This window comes from Hoplias malabaricus, chromosome 14, assembly GCF_029633855.1.
Source record: "Hoplias malabaricus isolate fHopMal1 chromosome 14, fHopMal1.hap1, whole genome shotgun sequence".
Taxonomy (NCBI): Eukaryota; Metazoa; Chordata; class Actinopteri; order Characiformes; family Erythrinidae; genus Hoplias; species Hoplias malabaricus.
In genome coordinates this window covers 28,804,694-28,828,670 of record NC_089813.1, presented here as the reverse complement: position 1 = coordinate 28,828,670, position 23,977 = coordinate 28,804,694, and the positions used below count along the sequence as shown (strand labels likewise).

The window sequence follows — 23,977 nt, the reverse complement described above, 5'->3', positions numbered from 1 at the left end:
CTTTAAGCTCGAAAACGTCTAGAATCAGCTGTAAATACTTGAGACAGGCTGGTGACAGATCTATTTGCTCTTAACTGCAGCTGTCAGATTTATTCATATGCAGAGTGGGTTACGTATTAAAATGAAGGCAGCACGCAGGCACTCCAGGTCATTTCGCTGCATCAGAGCTCCTGGATCCTGGCCTGTTTCTTAAATCCACCCGCTTTGGTTCGCTGTCTGTTAGGTGTTTGGTGTGTTCTTCCCGTGTGCATGTTTTTTTTTGGTGCTCCGGTTTCTTTCCACAATCCCAAAACGTGGAAATGTGGACGAACTGTGCGACATCGTCAGGGTGTGAGCGACTGTCCAGGTACCGAGCAGTACTTTAACAGTAACTGAGCACAAACTGACCGTTAATTAACCGAACAGCTACTGAGCAGTAAATGAGCTGTAAGCGGATACTGAGCAGTGAGTGAACATTAACTAAGCAGAAAGTGAACAAGAACGGAGCAGTAAGTAAGTAAGTATGTTGCTGTTTGGGTTCTGGTGAGTTTTTGGGTTCAGTTCTCTGGGTAAATGGCGCTGAGTGCAGTAAATGGAGCTGGTGTTTACACACTTGTCCGTCAGTCCAGCTCCGTGTGGCCTTCCGGGCATCAGCACAGTTCCAGAGGGAGAGAAGCTGAGTTCACAGATCTCTCACAGATTACAACCGCCACAGCCTTCAGTTTCTTCATAACACACAAGGAGCGCGCGCGCGTGTGTGTGTGTGTGTGTGTGTGTGTGGTTGTAGAAGGCAAGGCTGCGCTGAAGGCGTGTTCAATCAGACAGTGAGTTAACTGAGTTAACTGGAGTAGATGCATTCTCCTTTTAAGGTTAAGCTGAAAGTGCTTGCCACATTCCCCTTCTTCGAATTGCACGTTCCACCTTAAGTGACGTATTGGTTTCATTCGGTCGCCCACAGAGATTTTAGAAGATGAACTTTGTTAGTCGCTGTAAGTAATAATTAACGTGCTATTAATGACGGAGGTGGTGTGCGAGTTTAATTGTGGTTTAGAGAGCAGTCATTAAAAACATGTAACCCACTCAGATCTTGGGTAGTTAAGCGTGAATAATTGTTCAGTTGTTTAAATAAATTATACACTGTTAAATAGATCAGAGAGAGATGATGGCACTGTGTTTTATTAAACTTTTTGTGAGCATCATTTTTTAGCCTCTTCGATACGTTTTCCACATCTAGTTTTACACTAAGCGGTCAGATCTACCGTATGTGACGTATTATTATTATTATTATTATTATTATTATTATTATTATAGCAATTGAGTCGTTGATTAATTTATTCTGTAACCATGGTCACGGAGGGTGCGGAGCCTACCCCGAATCACGGAGCGCAAGGCGGGAACACAACCTGGAGGAGGCTATAGCAATGGATTTTTATTAAAATATATTCTAATACTTATTCTGATGCTACCGGGTGATGGAGGTATAAATATATTCCTCTCGTTAAGTTATACACTGCTGTAGGTGTTAGTTCACTGCTATGTAAGTAAGAAAACAAAGGCTGCACTACAGACTTCTATTTGTTTAGAAAGCTTTAACAATTACAGCTTCCTAACTCCAGATATTCCTGCAAAATATTTCCGTAGAAATGCAATATATTATAGACTTAAGTATCGACGGTGATTACTGTTGTTTTATTTCTAATCATAATATTTTGAAATTCAATATTTTTATATACATTTAATATTACAAAGTGCTTCTGAATGTAAACCAAATATAATTCACTAAATGTACATTATGCTGAAATAAATGTATTATAATTGATTATAATTATTATTATTATAATTAACTTTCATACTTACAAATAATGTGTCTAATTTCTTTATTTATAAAGATATAGCTCATCATAAACACAGATTTTGTTTTTCTTTTTAATTTTTAATTTAGAAAAAAACCCTGACTGTAGGCGTTTCTTCAGTAAAACCTTGGAATAGTTTATTTACCCGATCTTCGGCAGTGATTGGAATAAAATAAGAAAATAAGACAATGTTTCTTAATCAATGTAAGATTAGACCTCTCAGTCGCCTGTAGAAATCCCATTTAAGTGTTTAAATTGATTAACCGTGTTTAATAGATGACATTAAATTATAACGAATTACAGACAGCTTTCTTTTATGTTTTATAATATAATAATAATAATAATAATAATAATAATAATGACAAAAATGACAGTAAGCAAAGTAATGCACTCGCAGAAAAATGACTGAAATGTCACGGGTAGCCTCTTCGGCACATCTCTGGAATTATAAATGTATATAATTTGACTTTTTTATGTTGCTTTTTTCCCTTCAGCGCTCACGTTGTTGTTATTATTTTTAATTACACTTTTACTCTAAAATCGTTTACATTTGTACCGGTTTGAAAAGGTAAACATGTGCCAATTTGCCCTGGAAAAGTGAATGCAGTGTAACTCTTTAAACTCCTTTAAGATCCAGTGTTCACGCTTGTCGTGCACGTGCACGTGAATCGTATACAGTAGCCTACAAGGAATGAAAGACATTCGGATGAGACTGAAATGATGAGAGGGCTTATGGCCCCCACGCTGCCGATTCTACACAGGTTGGTTTAAAAAAAAACAAAAGGTATTCCAAGGTAAACCTCCTGGTCAAACCTGTCTTCTGACTCTGGTAGAGGCATTAAATCGTTAATGGACAGTCAGGATCTACTGGATTCTTGGCGAATAGGATTAGATTCCCCTCTCGCCCCCTCTTGTTTCACGGCTCTTTGTTTCTGATCTCCTAAATCCCACCCACTCCAAACGGAGCAGCTGAGAGAGAAAAGCCGAAAAACTCTCTCTCTCTCTCTCTCTCTCTCTCTCTCTCTCTCTCTCTCTCTCTCTCTCTCTCTCTCTCTCTCTCTCTCTCTCTCTCTATGGACTCGGACGCTGGTTGTGTAACTTTCTCTTCTCCTCAAAGCAGCACACCAGAGCTTGTCACACTCTCGGAACCTTCATCCTCCTCTTCATCCTCCTCCATCTCAGGCTCGGGGTCTTGTTTCCAGTGTGAGGGTATCTCTCCACGCGCTGTATTCATGTCTGATTTCCCGCTGATCCGCTCCTCCGCAGGCAAACACAGTGAATACACACTGAGCAGCAAGAGCGACTTCTACCACCACAGCAGCACTGAGGGTGAGTCCAGAACACATCTAAAGTAAGAAGATAAAGCCAGGAGAGGACACAGTCGGACACTTAGAAATCTAACAAAACGGTGCTTTATTATTACAAACAGCAACAATTACAATAAGGTTTATAAACTAAAAATAACATCAGAGAACTAATATAAAAACATGGATAACAGTACTTTAGCAACGTTTCGGTAGAAAATAAATGTTTAATAATATAAAGTACGAAGTAAATTGTATAACGATTTTAATGTTTCGGTAGCAATAATAAATGACACGTGCTGCACTGTAACACACTGCGTTTCCTTAGAAAATATTGGGACAAACATTGTGTCTCTTTTCCCGTTTGATCCTTTAGATTTGTTGGGCAATGAGTTCTAAGATTAATAAACATGTTTAGAGCTTTGTCAGTGAAGTATAATACTGCCGTAGTATATGAATGAAAATAAGCAGAAGTGTAAATTACAATAAGCATTATTCTGGTCAATTCTATTCTGATGTTCTCTGTAAAAGTGCATTGCACACATTCATGTAAAGTGAACTGTTTTCAATTTAAAATACTTAAAATAAGTGCACTATAAATTTCAGATTTGAAACTCAACAAGTGGATGTTACAAAAATAAAAGATGTTTACAAAAATTCGCGTCATCTGCGTGAATTTACGAGACTAATGCCGTGAAAGCTGCCGTGTTAAACGAAGCCTGTTATAGTCAATGAAATTCTTCAAAATGTATAATAAATATTCCATAGACTACACAATTAAAGAACTAGATATTTTTCTGACAAGCCCATTGTTCCATCTGAAGTCATTATAAACATTACTCAAACTTTCTCTTCTTCTCTGCAAATAATGTGAACAATAGAAGTTTAAATGAAAGATAATTGAGATTTCGACAGTCTGGAGATGTGATTTAAGGCCTTCTCTGAATTTATGAACCATTCTGACGAAACGCCATTTTCTACAGCTGGTCACAGGAACAGTGCGTACTTCTGTCGGAAACAGGAACCGTGTAAATACAACATCACAGATGCAACACGGTCTTAATGCTTGTAGTGCACAATAAAACACAATTGTGGTACCACTGGTCTTATGTTAAGGTTTGAGGTAAATTATGAAAATGTTATTTTTCCTGCGCAGCACTTTAAGTTTTTAAAGGGGAAAAGGACATAAATGAAATGTTTATTTATTAGCTTTTAGTGGAAGAAATAGTTTTAATAATTCACACTATATTTCTAGATATATCAAAGGGATTTGTTTTATTTTTGTCCGTGAAGCCTAAAGTTGCTAAACGTTTCAAACGAAAAGTCCCTTCCTTACCATCGTGGTTCAAATAAATAAATAAAATAATAATAATAAAAAAACCTAATCTGCAGCTTCACTGGGATAAATTGGAAGATACGTCTCTTCACGCAGAACTGCAGTAAAACATAAGCTTTATGTCATTGTTTTAATAGGCTTTGTTACCTAGGCAGTCATTGAGAGAACAGATATGAAATGTAGCTGAACGGAATTTAATTTTGCTTTTAGGTAACACACTGCATAGCTTGAGTTGCAGTCCAGTATTAACCTGGATGAAATTCTGGTTGGAGTGGGGACCCCATAGACTTCCAGTGAGAGCTGTGGTTTGTTCTCATTTTTAAAGACGAAAAAATCTCTCCTGAAAATAAGACACGTTGAAGTTTTAAACATTTCGAACATTGCTGGTATTCTTATCCTCAGTGTCTTTGCTAAGAATTATTGTGGTATGTTTTGGCTGACCTTGGACTCTACAGGACTGAGACAGTGTCACGGTGTGGACTGCACTGTGACAGACTCCTAACACAAACAGCCACTTCCTCTGGTTTTAAATTACAATCTCTAGGAATCTGTCAAAAGGAAATTGCTCAGCTCTAATACCCCAGCTGAGGTTTATCTGAAGTAAACCATGGTAGAAAAAAACAAATGAATAGATGTGTTGGGCTAGACAGTAGATCTCAAGTCTATTCCTGTAGTACCACAGTTCTGTTCGTTTCAGTGTCTTCCCTGCTATAACATCTCTGACATAATTCATAGGGCATTTATGACATTTATGAAAGGGTGTGCACAGGGGTATCAAAAAGTAAACAAATTTAGCAGGGTTGAGTGTACCTGTGCACACTGTGTTTCTGGTCAAGAAGACCAGTTACTAAAAAAGTAATTACATATGAGGAAAAAAAGAAAAAAGAAAAAAGGGACATTGAAGGGAATCCCAGATCACAAATATATTTAAGAACAGACAGGAGCTCATTGGACATAGGTGGTCTAACACTCTAAAACCAAACCGAACCAAACAAAACAAAAATGGAGTAATTCCTAGAGGAAAAATAATCTGGTGTTGATCATACCATAGTTTGCATCAAATCTGATTGGTGGCAAATAACATTGCGTATTGTGAATACCTGAGGTTATGAAAGGGTAAAATAGCTATTATAAAAATATTTTATAAATGTAATTTGGGATGAAATGTGTCCATATGAGAGCACATCCGTGATGCAAGATTCCTCTTTTAGGTCTCTAAAAATGGTTGGTGAGATATGAGTGTGAAGAACCTTTCAAAATACTATAAACTTTATGCACTTACTATGTTACCAAGAAACATATATTTTATTTTTATTCACTAACTTTAACCTAGAGCTGAGTTACACACACCCACATATTCTCTCTCTCTCTCTCTCTCTCTCTCTCTCTCTCTCTCTCTCTTTCTCTCTCTCTCTCTCTCTCAGTCACACACACACACAGAATTCTGAAGAAGTGTAAATCAATCTTTGCCTTGTTAAATATTAAATATGTCCATGATGGGGAAACTTGCTGTGAAGATTTGTAAAGAAACCTTTTAAATATGATTATATATGGCACAATAAAGAGTTCTGTTTGCAAATAATTGTATAAAAATACATTGTGTTATATAGACTGCTTAGTCTATATAGTCAGTCATAGTCAGGTAAATCTCACTCTGTTTTTTACAGTATTTAGATTAAATACATTATGTCCAAAAATGAAAGCTAAAATCTAAAGCTTTTATAATCATTGAAATGCAAAAGCAATATTATTCATAAAAGTCATTATTAGATTGTTTCCTTAATTTTTCAGTTCTAATCCTATAGCATGCGTAGCTTCAAACTCCACTGCCCATCTGAGAAAATATAAGGCCAAGAGTTTACACGTTTAGAGGCGGATCTTGTAGTGTGGTCTGTTTTATCTGTTTTATTTGGGCAGTGGAGTGAAATAGTCTTCGCGAACAGGACACTGAAAACAGAGAGGCCTCCTCAGGCTCTGCTGCTTTAGAAGGCCTCATTGTTCTTTCTGTATTGTCTGTTGGCAAGTGAGTCCCCAATTTCAAAATTCACCAGCGAAGCCTAGTTCAAAAATATAATCACAATTTATTAAACACTGATGATGACCACAATTTCCAGGTTTACTTAATGAGGTTAACAGCAATGGCTTTAAAAAAGCAAATGATCTGAACAGATATAACTGAACATAAATCTGCAGAACACCACATGCGGATTTTCTTTTCTCCCAAACCCGTCTTTAGTATTTTTAGCTTGTGAGATGTGAAAAAGCCATTTCAGGCTGAACTCTTTCACAGGGTCAAGTCCAAACAGATTTGACAGATATCTGACTGTACTGAATGCCTCTCTCTGTTCAATGGATGATTGCATTAAAAGATATTCATTCATTCACTGCTGCTACTTGTGCTTGCTATGGAGGCCGTGGGACTTAAAGGCCCACTATCCAAAGACACGTGACCCCACAAGGCCAGAGGTTAGTATTATCAAAAAAAAACCCCAAAAACATGTAATTCCTAATTTTACTCTAATTCAGATGAATTATAAGCATGGACTGCAGTCAATTACCCTAAAGCTTTTTTAAAAGGGGCATAGAAACCTGAAAATGATTTAATTACTTGTTTCAGTATATGGTAATTTACTGTTGATGGTTACGCAATACAGTAATATCAAAATATATATCACCTAAAAAGGGGTTAAAGATCCATTTTAGGGCTTATATATATATATATACATAGTAAACCCTCTGAACAGATATTACTGAAAATAAATCTGTAGAAAACCATACGCAGATTTTCTTTATACTTCATAGAGAAAAACACTTTTCTCTATAAAGTGATATAAGAATGTACTGAATACTTCCCAGTTGACCAAATATAATGACAGTTTCACATAATAATGTTGGGAAATTTGTGCTTATTTCAAAATCCACCATGTTATATTTCAACAGCACAATTCTCTTAATTATGAAATATAGAAATTACAGTGTATCCCTGAGTAGCAGGTTGACCTGTATACTAAAGATTAGGTTACTCTCTGCAGATCACTAGATGAAGAAAACTTGTACTGACTGTATTCTGCTGAGTATAAACTATTCCATAGCAACAGTAAAGGGTCAGTAGTAAACAAGATCATATAGTGCAGCCTATATAATACAATGTCTATGGTTACATATAAAATTAATTTACTATGTATTTTGTATAAGATCTAAATATATGTTACTTATGTAATAAAACTTAATTATCTTAAATTATGTTTATATGTTTTTGTTTCTTCTGAATACAGCTGACCGAGCACTTTCAACATAAAAGCCTATATATGACACAAGAAAAACCCTCTCAAATGGTATTGTTTGATGTCAGTTATTGAAAACAAAGCAGTTACCAAATCATCTCTCCTGTTTATTATTGTGTTTGGGGTTTTTTTGTTTGTTTGTATGTTTTTTTTTTTCAATTTAAGCTCCTGCTGAAAAACTTTTATCAGCTGACTAAGGCTGAAAAAGCAAGCAGTGCTGGTAAAAATAAAAAATGTTTTTTGTTGTTGTTAGATGTTCATAATAATTCATTTATTTTTGTAATTGTTATTGTAATTTTTAGAAGCATTATATTGTTTAGTGATGCTCAGTAGTCAAGTCAAAAGTTAATATCTTTCAGTTGTTGTGCTTTTTGTGCCTCATTCTAAAAGTAGGCCGGGTTGATGTCCAGTATTTAACTTGAACACAAATAGCCAGAGTTAAATTACTGAAATAGGAGGATATAACACTAATAATAATAATAATAATAACAATAAATGGCACTTTAAAAGCGCTTTTCAATAACACCAAAAACAATACAATAGGAGAACATGTAAAGGACAACCACAAAAAAAAAAAAACATAACACAGTATAAAGCACAGCAGGAATAATAGCATGGGACATGGGTTATAAATAAATAAGTTTTATTTGCAGTTTACCATTCAGATATCATTTGTATTTGGTCCCTGGTGTGGGATCTGCAAGATTTTAGATGTACACAATATATCAAAATGTAAATTACCTTTTAAGGCCATTAAAACTGTTGGATAGTTGGTACCTTGTAATTTTTTTTTTGAAAATAGACTAGAATATCCAAGCACCCTTATTTTTAAATGCATATTTTGTTTTTACTTTTATATAAATAAGCAAGTTATGAAACTCTAGATTTACTACACAGTGACCAGTCATATAACTTATTACATAGTAATATTAACCATTATTGACTTGGTTCTTTAAACCAATGCCCATCGTGTAGTTATGTAATTCTGAGTAAGTGGAAGTGTGAGAGTTGTGGAAGTGTAGGCATTAATTCAGCATTTTCTCTTCTACGTAGGGGAGAAGTCTTTGAGTTACCCGGTCCTAGACTCAGAATGCTGTGGCAAACTAAAGGAGGCTTCAGGCGGATTAACTCAGGGAGACTCCATCGCAGATTCCATTGATCTCTCAGGTAAAAACAAGAAGCGAAGAAACCGCACCACGTTCAGCACTTTTCAGCTGGAGGAGCTTGAGAAGGTTTTCCAAAAGACACATTATCCAGACGTCTACGCACGAGAGCAGCTGGCCCTGAGGACTGAGCTTACTGAAGCACGTGTGCAGGTATTTACTTGTCCAAATCTATTAAACCAGGTCGGGGCAGTTTTCCTAATGTAATCTGGGGTGGATTCCATACTGTTCGCCCGTTAAAGGGGGATTCCACAACAAAGCTTCTGCATAATTCACTTACAAAATGGCATTCAGAAAGGCTTGTGAAATTATTAATTGTACAGATGTTTACAGACTATGCTTTATTTAGTGATAACAAAACCAGGGGTCAGTCTACAATGTTAAAATAGCTTTTATACTTACAAAATTATCTACTCTCAAATCTGTTAACCAGGGTTGACTTGTTGAGAGTGTGCTGAATAATAATAATGATAGATATGAAAGATAGTAAGAAACATTAAAATAACAAAATAAAACGACAGATTTAAATGAAATACATTAGAATAAAAATGAAACACGTTAAAACATCATGTAACTGTATGTGAACTGTATTACATTAAATGTTTATTTCAGCTTTAAAGAGTGCATTTGTTTGTAAAGCAGGAAAAAAAAGTCTTCTGTATTCACAAAGGGGCCTAAGCCCAAAAAGCTTTCTTCATTAGAATAAACATCTTTTCTTTCCCCAAACATGCCTAAATCTGTTCAGATATTAGTGGTTTGTTTTGTTTGTAAATCACAGGTATTTGTAGCTGCAGGTCAACACCACTGTAATGCATTTAACCTTTATAGTAATTTAACATTATTTTATTTATTATTTTATTGTAGTTTACGCTGCATTTTACTCAAACAGTGGTTTTCCAGGGTTAAGAATAATTTTAGTAGATAACTCCTTAACACAATATGTCTTTTAGTTCATATCTGGAGCAAACGAGTATATTTGGATCATTTCATATATTTATATTAACTATGAAAATTTTAAAGACATTCAAAACCACCCAGATGAACATTTTAGGGCCTTGGAAGGTACAAATATTTTCTAAAAATGTAGAGCCGCAAACATGTGAAATGACTAATCTTATCTATAATATTTGATGTGACTGGAATACTGACAAATTAATAAATATGAATGTATAAAATGATTATTATTATTAGCATCAGTTCCCTTTTTCTGTGGAAGGTGTGGTTCCAGAACAGACGAGCAAAATGGAGGAAGAGGGAACGTTATGGGAAGATGCAGGAAGTGCGGAACCACTTTGCCGCTACATATGATATCTCCCTCCTCCCCCGTTCTGATACATACCAGGTCTGTCATGCTTGGTTTACATAGTGTAACGTTTATTTTTTAAGATCATACATTTAACTTAATATATTCTTCTATATCTATATTATATGACTTCTCAATATACACAAACATGAGCAACATCTAATCTAAATATGAACACAACTGGAAATGTCTCACACTTGCATTTAACTGTAAAATATTTACATTTTAATGAGTAAAAACCTCTTTTCACTGGTGAGTAGGAACTGTTGTCAAATTCAATTCTTTGCTCAGAATAATCAGACTTTATCTTTTAATTATAAAATCTAATCACAAGCACAAGTTCCCTTTTTTCAGATATAATCAATAAGCCAAGGCTTATTTGATAATCAAAGTTTCCTTTAGTTTTCCACTGGAACTGCATTGCTAATGTAAGCCAATAAGTAACAGGAATGTGTTGTTTGGCAGTATGCAAATTGCTTGCTAATATTACAGTGTTAGTAAATAAACACATGGTTATATGGTGGTCTGTAATTTATTTATTTATTTTTTGTACTGATAAAATCTGAATACGATGCATTGTGTCAGCATTGCCTTATTAATATGTACTATATTTTTATATCTCCTTATAGATGGAGGGCTTTGTTTTACGTTATGGGAATTATTATGAAAATATCATTAGCCCGTATTAGCTATTGTATTAGGCTTTTTCTGGCAGCTAGTGTCACTGTGGTGGTACCCTCAAAGGGACATTCTCTGCTCTTTTGGTTAGTGAACATAATTGTACATTATTCTATTTTAATTGTAGATTTTAAATTGTATACATCACATTTCATCTCTGGGATTATTTTATGTTGTTTTATTTTACACAGATCTATAATAAGATATTAAAAATATTCACCTCTGCATCTGAAGAAGAGAATGCTATGTACCTTTTAGTGTACACACTGTTGTACTTTTAAAGTTACATTTACATACTTTATAGCTTTACTGACCAAGGTGCATCCATCGTAGGTTTTTTCTGGAAAGTGTACTTTTTTACTGGTAGCAGTATATCATATAATGTGTGTTTTAGAAAGCACTTGAGCAATTCTATATAAATATCTATGGCACTATATATAGGTGAACAATTTTCATTAGACCAATGACAATTTTCTTACATCATAGATGCAGAGTAATCTGTGGCCAGCAGGATCCGGAGGCGGAGGAACTGCCAGTGGAGGTTGCGTGCTAGGAACAGAAAGCATGTCATCATCCTGCATGTCCCCTTACCCTCACCACCCCCACAGCAACCTTCCCGGCCTTATGGGAATGCCCACATCTCCCACTCATCCCCCTCACCATCATCACCCACACCATCCTGGCATCAATGGCCTCTACTCCCTACACAGCTTTCAGGGGGGCCTGGGGGCTCATTCCTTTGAGCCAGGTCCTGAATCTGACTACAAGCCTTCAGGTCTGGTGGCCCTGCGTATGAAAACCAAAGACCCTGGCAGCCTCTTATCCTGGCAAACGTGACCGTGTGGCTGTGCCTTCAGTAAGGATATGACTGAGCCAGCAAGTAATCCTTGGATACACATTGCCGCGTTGTGCGTCATAGAAATTCAGTCATTGGAGACCTAGGTTTTGACACGGAGCTCACAGTCCATCCTGTGTGAGAAACAGACTCATGCCTATTGATTGTTTCTACATTCACAGTTGTTATGAGAACGAGGAATGCCTCACGTCCTATATGTGTCTCTGCCGCATGTTTCAGAACAGAAGCATGTAATTGGTTACCGTCAGCTTTTTTAGAAATATGTGCACCAGAAATCCTGCCTTAATGCCTGAGACTTAAACAATGTACGTTCACATATTGAGCATAATTATATAAACATTGTAGGAACCAGTGAAAATAACTCTTTTTTATTATTATTATTTAAAATGGCTTATCTCATATGTTCAATGTATGCTGAAGTTTTACAGTAGTAAGAAAATTAATTAATGTCTTTTATATTACTTTTATTTTTCATTAATATGTTTATTCTGAGGAATAAAACAGAGCTGTGCTGTCATTAAAGTGAATGTCAATGCAAACCCCCCCCCAAAAAAAACATTGTATTTGCTTCCTCCATAACCCACAAATACAGATAAGGCACCATAGTCATATGTTTGTAGTTTTGTAGTAAGCTGTAAGTTGCCCAGTTGTCAAAACGTAGCGTGTATGGTTCCTGCAGTCACCACATAATTTAGACTGTTTCTGGATATTATGTTTCAGAGGCTTTAGTCTAGATACGTCCTTTACTGTGTGACAGATATACAGCATGGACATATTGTGACCATATTGTTTTACAGTTATCTTTCCGTTCTTCAGTAGAGTAAAAGGCAGAAGAGTTTTGAGCCTGCTATAAATCAAGAGGCCTGAAGAAATCAACCCATGTATGTTGCACGCTGCTAATGCAATATGAACTAAATAAGTTAATTGGTAGTTATTTATTTAGGTTGTTTGTGTCCAATATGTGTTACAGCTGACAATTTATTGTCAGTCAAAAATTCATGATCATGATACTCCTTTACAAAACTACAAACTGTGACAGCAGAAGTAAACTGTAGGCCTAATGACTGTTGAGTTAAAATATACTGTACAATGGAAATGTTTATAGACAGTGGCGTCTCTGGCAGGGAAAATCTGATGGGGCACAGTCAGTAAAACTACACAAAAGCCTTGGTTATTTCCTTAATTAATTCAACTTGACACGAGTAGGAGACATTCGTTCATTGGCGGGGGCAGACGCAGCGTGCGTAGTGAGTGTAAAGGGCGACATAAACGACATTCACTTAACCTCTTCACTTATGCAAATCTTTTATTTTTTATTGGCTGCTCAGAATGAGACCTCCAAAATCGTGCGCCACAGCTCATTAATGAAAGCGTGTTGAACATGCGCAGTTCCCCTTTGATCACTAAATGAAGACTGCAACAGAAGTATAGGCCTTTACGCAACAAGTACTGGTAAATATTTTGAACGTCATTGGAAACCAGGACTCACAGGCCCCTAATGGGTTTTTTTTGAGGACACATTACATTCGAGTGAATTAAATATCCTGCATATTTCTATGCCCAAACTTCTGATGTTATTAGTAATATTTTATACTATATATTCATTAATTGATTGTCTGTAATCACGTATCCAGTTCAGCTTCCTGGTGGGTCAGGAGCACTCCCGGAATTACTGGCCTCAAGGTGGGAACACACACTGGAGGAGGCACCAGTCCTTCACAGAGTGACACATACTCACACAGTCATTCACATTCACACCTATGGACACTTTTGAGTTGCCAACTCAGCTACCAACGTGTGTTTTTGAGAGGAAACCAGAGAACCAGGAGGAAAGAGCAGGACTCGAACCTCCAACCCGAGATCCCTACCTGCTGCACCACCGTGCTGCCCTTTATACTGTATATACTTGTATATATTCATCAGGAATTCACTTTATGGATAATTTATGATTCCCTACTGCTATGTTTCTAAGTAATCTTTTAAGAGGCTTTACACCGATGGTAGTAATGCATTTACTAAATTCTGAATCAAGGCAATGCAGGAGAACTTTTTTTTTCTCAGTGCAGAAAATAGCTGTGTTATAATTCATGCCAACAGCATCCCGACCAGTTAAGTTAGCCCACAGCAGATGTGACATAGCCTAATTGTGCTGCATGGGACAGCTCCATCTGGATTTAATGACTGCATGCCAGTCTTTTCAGCCACATTTTCAGGACAGTCCACCTAATTTAGATAATGCCTGAGATGTAGCTCTGGCCATGATGAAAAAAAAATCTAAACAGCTGTAGTTACAACCTGTTCAAAGCCATTTTACTAGAATCTCCAAGTGAGGAGCGATGAAGGATGGCTTGAGGGCAAGTATATGTTAGTACTTCTTTCCATTGTATGTTCAGCATGACAGAAGTGCTGGACCACATTAAGTGCCAGTCTAGCATACCATATCGTGTTTTTGAAAGAGCTGACATGTGTTTTCAATAGAGCCAAAATGAGAGTGAGGCTGTTCAAAACACTCTCCACACCCACAGCTTAGAATTCCAGCCTTCTCCACCGAGACAGTGAGGACTGGTCCGGCCACACAGGCAAAATGATTAGGTCCCAGATTAAGAGAATGAGATAAGCAGATAGAGCACAACAGAAAATAAGAATCAGTGCAAAAACATAGGATGAGTTAGAGCTGAAGGGATGCAAACAGACCAATACATAAATCTAGAACACATCCAATTTATGATGTTTACACTTGGGGATATATTAACAACACACTGCAAAAATACTGAAATTTCATATGGAATGAAAGAACATTACTGAATGTTTAGATGGCAGCAGGGACATATCTAACCCAATACAACGTATGCAGACTATGGATGCCCAAGCAATTTTATTGGGAGCCAAAGTGCACTGTTGTGGTTTGGTGATGGCCAATAAGACAACACAGAACATAAATAATGTAGGTAAGTTTAAAAATAATGATAATTAAAAAAATTATAAGATTTTACACCATTATACAATATATATATATCTTTTATTTACAAATTAAATAGTAGTCTGAATGCTGTGTAAGATATAGGCTATATATAATATAAAATTATGACCCATATATGGTAGGCCAAATTTGCCATGGTTTAGATAGCCTTTCCCCAAACACTAAATGGATATGGGCAAGTACTACTGCATGATAAATAATTGATCGTATTGATCAGATTTACCAGGATTTATTAAAAAAAACAAAAAAACACAAGCATAAAAGTATATGACAAAACAAAAGGCATATGCCATTTTATATATATATATATATATATATTATTTTCCCCTGCTTTTGTGTATATGACCCATGCATATTGTATTTATAAAAGTATCTGAACGTTTTAACGTCTCAGGAGATTTTGACAATTCAGACGGCGCCATCTATTGGGCAGAAAGTGAACTTCAGTCAAATTAATGAAGGCTGCATATCTGCAAAGGTCAAATATTTTACATGTGAAATAAACGTATCCTTCCATATGTTACTGCATCTACACGAGTTATTATACGATGCTCAATTGATTTATTTCGCGATTTGGTCCTATATTCTTGAAAAATAAAGTAAAAGGACCATAAAATGCGCAAATGTCCTTCCTCCGCGCTTATTTCCGCATGCCACGACGGATACTGCTTTACTGATGTGTCACTTCTGAGCGAATCGGTTATTTGACTCGGATCTTTTAGATGAACATTGTGGGCCGACTCATGGTAGTGTTCGCTACTTTTTTTCATACTATAACCTTGCATCCAGTGAAACGTTTTATCTGATTTTCAGTCTAGTGCCAATATGCAGATAATTGACTTCTAGCGCAGTCAAACTAGCATTAGTATTGCCAGATTACATTCTCGGTTGTAATGATTGCTAATATCATCAGACGTTCGGGCATGGAAAAGTCAGGGATATTTAAATCACTGGATTGTAATTTGTTCTCAAAAAAAACCCAAAAAACATTAGGGGCTTGTGGGTTCTGGCCCCACCAGATGTCGGTGTGAAGCTGTGTGCAACGTAATAAACAATTCCGTATTAATTATATATATATATATATATATAGTGACGAGGTTGTTTATCAATTTAAGTGCAATAGATATTAGAAAACAAAGAATAATAGGTCGACCTATGGCCAGATTAATTTATTGCTAAATTACTTAATTAACAGGCATTATGGAGTTGAAAAAAAACTGACTCTTACTGGTGAACCGAGTCATTTGATATGATCACTGAAAAAAAGCCGGATTGCCGATCACATTTTTTTAAAACGAGCCAAAAGCAGCTGGGTGGGTACTATTTTCTCGAATGACGTGCGACAAAACCAATAAGAGTAGGTTCTCAGAAACTCCAACCAATCAAATTCATCGGGCGAGGTACGCCTGAGTCTAGACCATAGACAAGATGGCGTATGCGGTTGTTTTGCTGCAATGGTAACGATACTTAGCGAAAATAGTGTAGTTTTTCCATCTCAATTTGCTTATTTTTTGTGGCTCACTAGCTTCATAAGTATTTGATAGACGACGCAAAAGTCACTGGATTGTGTCCGACATGAAAGGAAAAGAGCGATCGCCAGTGAAAAAGCGTTCAAGGGCCTTGGACGACATACGAGACCGAGGAGGAAGCAAGAAAATGGGGGTCATTTCGATTTCTGCGGGAAGCAACAACAACGGTAACAGTTCCTCCAAAAGTGAAGGCGGCTCGGGGCGGAGGAGTTTATTAGGCGATAAAAGGGACAGTCGGGACTTTGACGGACACGTATCCAGTCGAACTGCAAATAGCCACAGTTACACCAGCCCCGTGGCCAGCGGCGCCAGCAGCAAAAACCACAACTCGAGCTTGTCTCTGGAGGCAGCCAGGAGCAACTCCCGCACAGAGCAACGGGCTCCGATCCCTGCCGCCGAGAGTGAGTACAAAACGCTGAAAATAAGTGAACTGGGCTCGCAGCTGAGCGACGAGGAAATCGAAGACGGACTTTTTCACGAATTCAAAAAGTTCGGTGACGTGAGTGTGAAAATAAGCCGCGTGAACGACGAAAGAATCGCTTTTGTGAACTTTAGGCGCCCAGACGACGCCAGAGCCGCGAAACATGCTCGAGGCCGGCTTGTGCTGTACGACCGCCCGCTGAAAATAGAGGCAGTGTACATGAACAGGAGGAGAAGTCGCTCTCCAGTGGAGAAAGACCACTTTTCTGCAGTGGCCGGACACAGACATTTGCACACCCAGCGGCCTCTCTCCCCGACTGGCTTGGGCTATAGGGACTATAGGTTACAGCAGTTGGCCCTAGGTCGACTTCCTCCACCCCCTCCCCCTCCTTTACCCCGTGAGCTGGAAAGAGAAAGAGAGTTTGCCTTTTATGAAGCAAGAGCAAGGCCTGCTTACATTGCGGAGAGGGCCGCCGCCTTCCGTGAGGAGGATTTTATCTCACCAGAAGATGACCAAAGAGCGAACAGAACGTTGTTTTTGGGGAATTTGGACATCACAGTTACTGAGAGTGATTTAAGGAGGGCGTTTGATAGGTTTGGTACCATAACTGAAGTGGACATAAAGAGGCCCACACGGGGTCAGAACAGCACATATGGATTTCTTAAGTTTGAGAACTTAGATATGGCCCACAGAGCAAAAATCAGTATGTCTGGCAAAGTGGTGGGCCGAAATGCCATTAAAATCGGCTACGGAAAAGCCACCCCTACTACACGTCTTTGGGTGGGTGGCCTCGGACCTTGGGTTCCACTTGCTGCGTTAGCAAGAGAATTTGACCGATTTGGAACCATTAGGACTATAGACTATAGAAAAGGGGACACATGGGCCTACATTCAGTATGAAAGTTTGGATGCAGCTCAGGCGGCCTGTACCCACATGCGTGGCTTTCCTCTTGGTGGACCAGACAGACGACTGAGAGTGGACTTTGCTGATACAGAACACCGCTATCAGCAGCAGTTTTTGCAGCCGCTTCCTCTGCCTCACTATGACCTTGTGACTGAGTCTTTTGTCCACCGTGCCACTCCTGAAGCAATAAGGGTTAGAGAAAGGACTCCCCCGCCATTGCACTTCAGAGAGAGAGAACTCTATGCAGGGGCTGAGTGGCCAGCACCTGCCATTCGTGAGAGAGTAAGGACTCATGCATTTGAGCCCCTGGAGCACTTGGAACGTGAGCGGCGAGCGAGAGAGCCTTGGTCCCTGGAGCGTGAGCTGCCTGGCAGGGATCCTGCACGCAAACGGCGGCTGCTGGAAGATGGCCGCCACTTGGAATGTTCACCAGACAGCAGCAGTGAGTGGACGGCCCGTCGACGCAGACCTCCCTCTCTAGAGGGCAGCCCTGGGGGCAGCAGCCGTGATGGACGGCTCAGTGACACAGAGCGTCCACTCAGGACAGAAAGACCTTCTCCAATGCGAGAGCGTCGCAGCAGCCTAGAGAGAGGGCCTGGGGAGAAACGCCTCAAGAACAGCAGCAGTCTCTCTGAGTCCAGCATTGGAACAAGCCCATCAGAGAGAAAGCGCAAAGCAGGGGAGGCCAACAAAGGCCCTTCAAAAAGAGAACGAGCTGAGGGTGGGTCCAAAGGAAGCCAGTCCTCTAAGCAAGACTCTGGTGGAAAGCTTAGCATGGCATGGAATGGCATGCTGCTGCTAAAGAACAGCAACTTCCCAGCTAGCATGCACATCCTGGATGGTGACCTGAGCGTGGCCAACAGTCTACTTGTCGATGGTGGCTCTGGGGGGAAAGTCACACAGCTCCGCATCACACAGCGCCTCCGCCTCGACCAGCCCAAGATGGACGAAGTGTCTCGACGCATCAAAGTAGCAGGCCCTGGTGGGTACGCCATTCTTCTTGCAGTTCCAGGCAGCTCAGAGGACACATCGTCGTCTTCCACAGCAGATCCAGCAGCATCAACACAGCGCCCCCTGCGCAACCTGGTGTCATACTTGAAGCAAAAGCAGGCAGCCGGGGTCATCAGCTTACCTGTGGGCGGCAGTCGTGATAAGGACAACACGGGGGTACTGCACGCCTTTCCGCCCTGTGATTTCTCTCAGCAGTTCTTAGATTCCTCTGCGAAAGCTCTTGCCAAAACAGAAGAGGACTACCTGGTCATGATCATTGTTCGCGGAGCATCTTAACAATCAGAACACACCAAAAAATGTATTGTTTAAAAAAAAAAAGAAAAAAAAAAAAAGAAAGAAAATGTGTGTTTAAATTGCATGCTCTGTTAAGCCTGGTGCAGCAAACTATAGTTTGAAGGGTTACAGGGGTATGTGTCATCTGTTCTGCCAAATACAATGCATGAAGAAAAAAAGCAGTGTCTTTTAAATAGCACATTTGGGTTTCATATGGCAAATATTTGCTTACCATTACAAGTTGAGTGTTAGTCCTAACCAAATAACATTTGTGCAAAATTGTAAGAGAGTGAATTATAAAAGGCAGACATAGATTTAGAAAATTGACTATTTGTCAGAAAACACTGTACTGTTCAAAATACTTTATTTTTGCTTAGCAGATAGATTGCAAGCAGTTGCCCTTATGAATAACATGGAATTTGATGGATTTGTGTAGGTATGTTCATTCCTTCTGGTTTAAAAGGGTAATTGAGTTATTGTGACCTAATGCTTGGTACAATCAGTCAATGATAGTCAGTGATAAAGTGTAACTTAGGCCTAGGTGTGTAGTTATGTAGGCACCTACATCAGTTAAAAATTTTTTTACATAGAACTGCATGTTGATTTCTGTGTCCTCTTTTCAGACTGTTGCACAGGTATTTCAAATTTCCGCTCAATACAGGCTAATGTTGTAATCAATGACAAAGAGACAAACTTTAGTATTGGGATGCCCTTCAGTGCGGAATTGGGCAAGCAGTTAATGAGGCTACAGATTTTGTTAGGTTTTATTGTAGCCAGATCCATTAACAACATAAATCTTTATATTGGCTTAATTTTTTTAGTTTTAACATGTTTGAAATTCAGACCAATGCACAGCTCTTATGATGTGCTTCAAAGTATATAAATATATATATAAAAAAGGATCTCATGCTCTTCGTGCTGTACTGTCACAGTATCAGTGAAGTGTTCTGTGAAAAAGATATATGGTTTACTGTCTTACTGTCTTCAGGTTACATGTTTTTAGTTTTCAAAGTCATTTAAATTCTAAAACTAGTAATGGGGAGACATTGCCATTTTCTTATTTGCTTTTTTCCTTTTCTCTCTCACTGAGTACCTGTTAACCTCTGTTAAAATGGGTGAATACGTCAGCATATAGTTCTTATTTTCAGGTTTTTTTATTTTTTTTTTTTAAGAAATCACAACCTTGGGACACACTCAATACAGCAACAACAAAAAATAAATAAACAAAGAACTAAAAATGAACATTTGACAGGATAGCAATATTTCATGCATGTGGCCTTTTGATTTGTCAACTCTGGCCACAGGTTTGTTACGCATGCCACAAGGCGTGGAGTAATCTATGATACTGTTAAATAGACAAACAGGTACAAAAAATGTTGAAAACTGGTCTTTGTTCCTTGGTCAATGATGTGATGTAATTAATGATGTAATCCAGCTATAATATCTTACATGTATTAACTTCAGTTATCAAAGGCGATCATACTTTTGTGCAGGGCTGCACAGCATCAAATTATCAAGTCCAGTCCATGAGTGTGCTTCAGAAAGTGTAATAATTAATTATTGCAAAAAAACAAACCCAAAACGCACAGAAGCTCGGATATTTGTCAGTAGCGCACAAAAACATCCACCGGTTTAAATAATGGTCGGCTCAGGAGTTCTAATTTTACATGTATATCTTTATGTGCAGCCCTACATTTAAGTATGTGTGAGGTTGAATGCTCATCAGTTATTCTGAGCTGTCATTTTATGACACTCAGTGTATTTCATTTAGTCTCAGAATGATAGCATATTGGATTTCCTTTTCTAAACCATGGATTTTTTTTGTTAAGCTGATAGCAGTTTAAGAGGTCTGATTATTAACAAAAGTTGTAGGTGTCTTATGTATATTGTACTTCTATCATTTTAAGTACACACTAAATTTTATTTTAAACTGATTGGTTTGTGAATTAAGAATCTCAAAACTATGTATGAATGATTGTATATACTGTATCTCCAGCTGACATCTCACTGGATGAGGTGAGGACCATTACACCAGAGGACTTCCCATGGCTGGAATCAGAAATAATTGTTTTGAATTGATACTGGAGCCCTTTGGATGCAGAGGGGCAAGAGCTTTCCGTTTAGTGATTGTGTATTCTTGCTGAGAGAGCAGCTTCACACTTGTGTAATTGTTTTTGTGCTTACAGTTCCCATATTTAAACGGAAAAATGACCCTCATGCATTGTGCTGTGTTTACCTGATTTCTTGAAGGAGAGAGAAAAAAGAGGAATCGGTCATTCACACCTTGCACAGCTAAGAAGTAGCTGTCCACATACACACAAAGTGCACTGGCACTTAATTGATTTTGTCTTGCTTTCAATAAATTGTTTCATTTGAGGGAGAAAAATTAATTCGTTGGAATTGAATTGAAGAACATCTCCCACTGCGTTTCGGGTTGTGTTTCGAAGGAATTGTTGCTGATTGATTGTTTCTGCTCAGGAAAGAGAAATTGCCCAAGTTTGCGCCACGGGATCAGGCATGACAGTAGGAGCCGAGGGCAAGAGCGCTTTTGTTGCTCTGTGTCGTTCATGATCATTGTGTTCCAACTTTGTGTCCTGGAGTTGCCTGGCTTGCTATTAACAGCCCTATTTGTGCAAGCTCCTGCTCCAGCCACCCCCACCCTCACACTCCCAAGGGAAAAGCCATGTGGAGAGAAGGGGGCTTGTGCTTCCATGTGTTGTGAATGTAGCAGGGTTCTTTTCTGCCCGTGACCAGAGTCAGAGGAGAAAGGTTGATTTTGCAGACCTTCAACTAAGCAGAGATTTTTGTTTTCAGCACTGTTGCTCATGTTCTGAAGCTCCAAGGCATGGTCTTTGCTCCCTTCCATGAGCCACCCACACGTGTATCAGCTGGAAGCATCCGGGCCTGCAGTAACCTGGCCGGCCGCACTGTTGCTGCCTGATTTGCATTGCCAGCAGAGCCACCTGCAAGTTAAAGGCTGAATTTCAAGGGTTTCCATTTCAGAGGAGCAGTCATTTGTTTATCCCGTCCTTTGATATCTGCTGATTACATTTTTTCACCCTGTTGAAAAAGCAGTGAAGGAAGAGGATTTCCATGATCTGGAAAAAGAACAGTGATTATAGAAAGTAAAATCAATTAAAGTCCACCAGTGATCTATTGACCCTGGGAGTCTGATAGTTCTGTCTTCCTACACTCCTATTTGTGAAAAGAAATTTAAAAGTTCACCCCAATTTAAAATTGACATGCTTCAGTGAAGAAACCCAGAAAGAAATGTGTTGCCAACTAGACTGCAAGTCTCTTCCAGCTGCACAAAGGTTAACGTGGAGGAGTTTGTTTGCAAGGAGCTTCAACTGGAAAGAGAACGAACATCCCTCCTTCCCTCATTAGTAAGAGATCTGTTCGTCTTCAGCAGCTCTCCAGGTGATCCAGAGATAAGGACCTTGGCCTCACCTTGGGGCTGAGTGAATGACAACCAGGTGGTGGTGAGTTGGGTTAGTTTGCTTCATGCCAGGGCCTTTCTCAAAGTCTTCCTGGTAAAGGTAAGTATCAGGGCAGTGACTGATGAAATTTCAACATTACATTGCTCCATTCTGTTTTTCAGCAGGGAATACCAAAAGGTTTGGTATTTGGGATTGTTTTCTGATTGATTGCTGATAAAGAATGGGTTCTATATATTCTCAAAATAGATTTACTCAAGTGTCTGGAATCTAAGATCTTAATGTTGTCACCTTTTAAGCGCTGAACAGAGATTACTAATTTTGAGTAGAATAATATAGATCATGCTGGCAATATGAAGGGGAAAGTACACTGCTTGTTTCGTAATGAAACATGTAGTCCGTCAGTTACTATTTTGATATTATCCACAGTGTGCTGAGAGTAAAATTTTGTAACATTTTTAAAAAACTGTTTTATAGTAAAGACAAATGGCATTTTGCTGTCATTACAAACGGATTAAACATTCCTAGGTCAGTTTCAACATTTAATATAGAATGCAATGAAAAGAGTATTACATTTAAGTTAGAGTGACGTGTTTATGCATAATTGTATGGTCTGGGAACTACAATTAGTGAATATCAAATAATATCTTAATTAACATGCAGCTCAAGTCAGTCTGATCTCACTAGACACCCCAAGGCACAGAAGAATCAGTAATTAAATACGTGGAAATGAAAACTTGTTACAGAGGAAATGAACCGTTTAAATTGTAATGGAAAGGAAAAAAAAAACTGTTAAGTCAGTATGAAAACTTAATGAATTATTGCACTTTTGTAACCGATCACAAATAAATATGCACTGTTACTGAACGACGTAAAGTGTGACACTAATCTGTGGTGCAACGGCCATAGATGTTTAAAAAATAGGTCACATTTTTCACTTTAATATTCCAATGCCCATTATTTATCTAAACTAGATAAACTGAGAAAAGTTTCAGCCATATAACCTAATCTACCCGTTTGCTACTTTAATGTGTGGCCAATACACACTTATTAGACAACATTAAAATGTCCTCATTCCTGCACTCATGATCTCTTTTATCATTGCTACTTTCTATATACAGTACTGTGCAAATGTACAAGGCACCTAAGATTTGCTAGTATAAAATTATGTCCAGTTAGAATAAATACAACAACATAAATACAATATATTTTTTTAATTAGATGTTGAGCTAGTTTGAAGAACTGAGTTTGTTTCTAGATATTCACCTTGATCATACAGATTTTTTAAAAATCACCCTTACACTTTTTTTTTTTGATTTTATATAATGATGTATTGATTAATTGATTAACCAAACTAGGTATTCAATTATAACCTCAAATAATACTGGACTGTGTATAAGATTTAGGTATGTAAGAAAACGAGATGAAAAAAGACATTAATCTGGCTGCTAAACATTTCAGAAAAATGCAATAGAAGACTAAATTAATCAGTACGTACAGAAAATCACTGTGCTGTATTAGTTTTTTAATACACCTCAAAGATGGCTGATGGGTGCATGAAGCTTTTGGTGTAAAATAAATGTATTGCACAACAAATGTTGGTTGATTTAACCCTTTCCTAATCTCGTGGTGTCTTATTTGAGGTAATCATCCAATATCTAGTTTGA

General features: G+C 38.2%; 2 protein-coding genes across 2 annotated transcripts; both read left to right on the top strand.

The window, feature by feature from the left end:
- The first annotated feature begins 2,905 nt into the window (after positions 1-2,905).
- On the top strand, positions 2,906-12,098 carry alx3 (ALX homeobox 3). The gene is made up of 4 exons (XM_066644865.1): positions 2,906-3,161; positions 8,810-9,072; positions 10,136-10,261; positions 11,387-12,098. The coding sequence occupies exons 1-4, from the start codon at positions 2,906-2,908 to the stop codon at positions 11,735-11,737; spliced, it is 996 nt and encodes a 331-aa protein (XP_066500962.1). The 3' UTR covers positions 11,738-12,098.
- A 4,060-nt stretch (positions 12,099-16,158) lies between these two features.
- On the top strand, positions 16,159-23,956 carry rbm15 (RNA binding motif protein 15). The gene has a single exon (XM_066643938.1). It carries the CDS (start codon positions 16,312-16,314, stop codon positions 18,874-18,876), a length of 2,565 nt encoding a protein of 854 aa, XP_066500035.1. The 5' UTR covers positions 16,159-16,311; the 3' UTR covers positions 18,877-23,956.
- Positions 23,957-23,977: the final 21 nt, after the last annotated feature.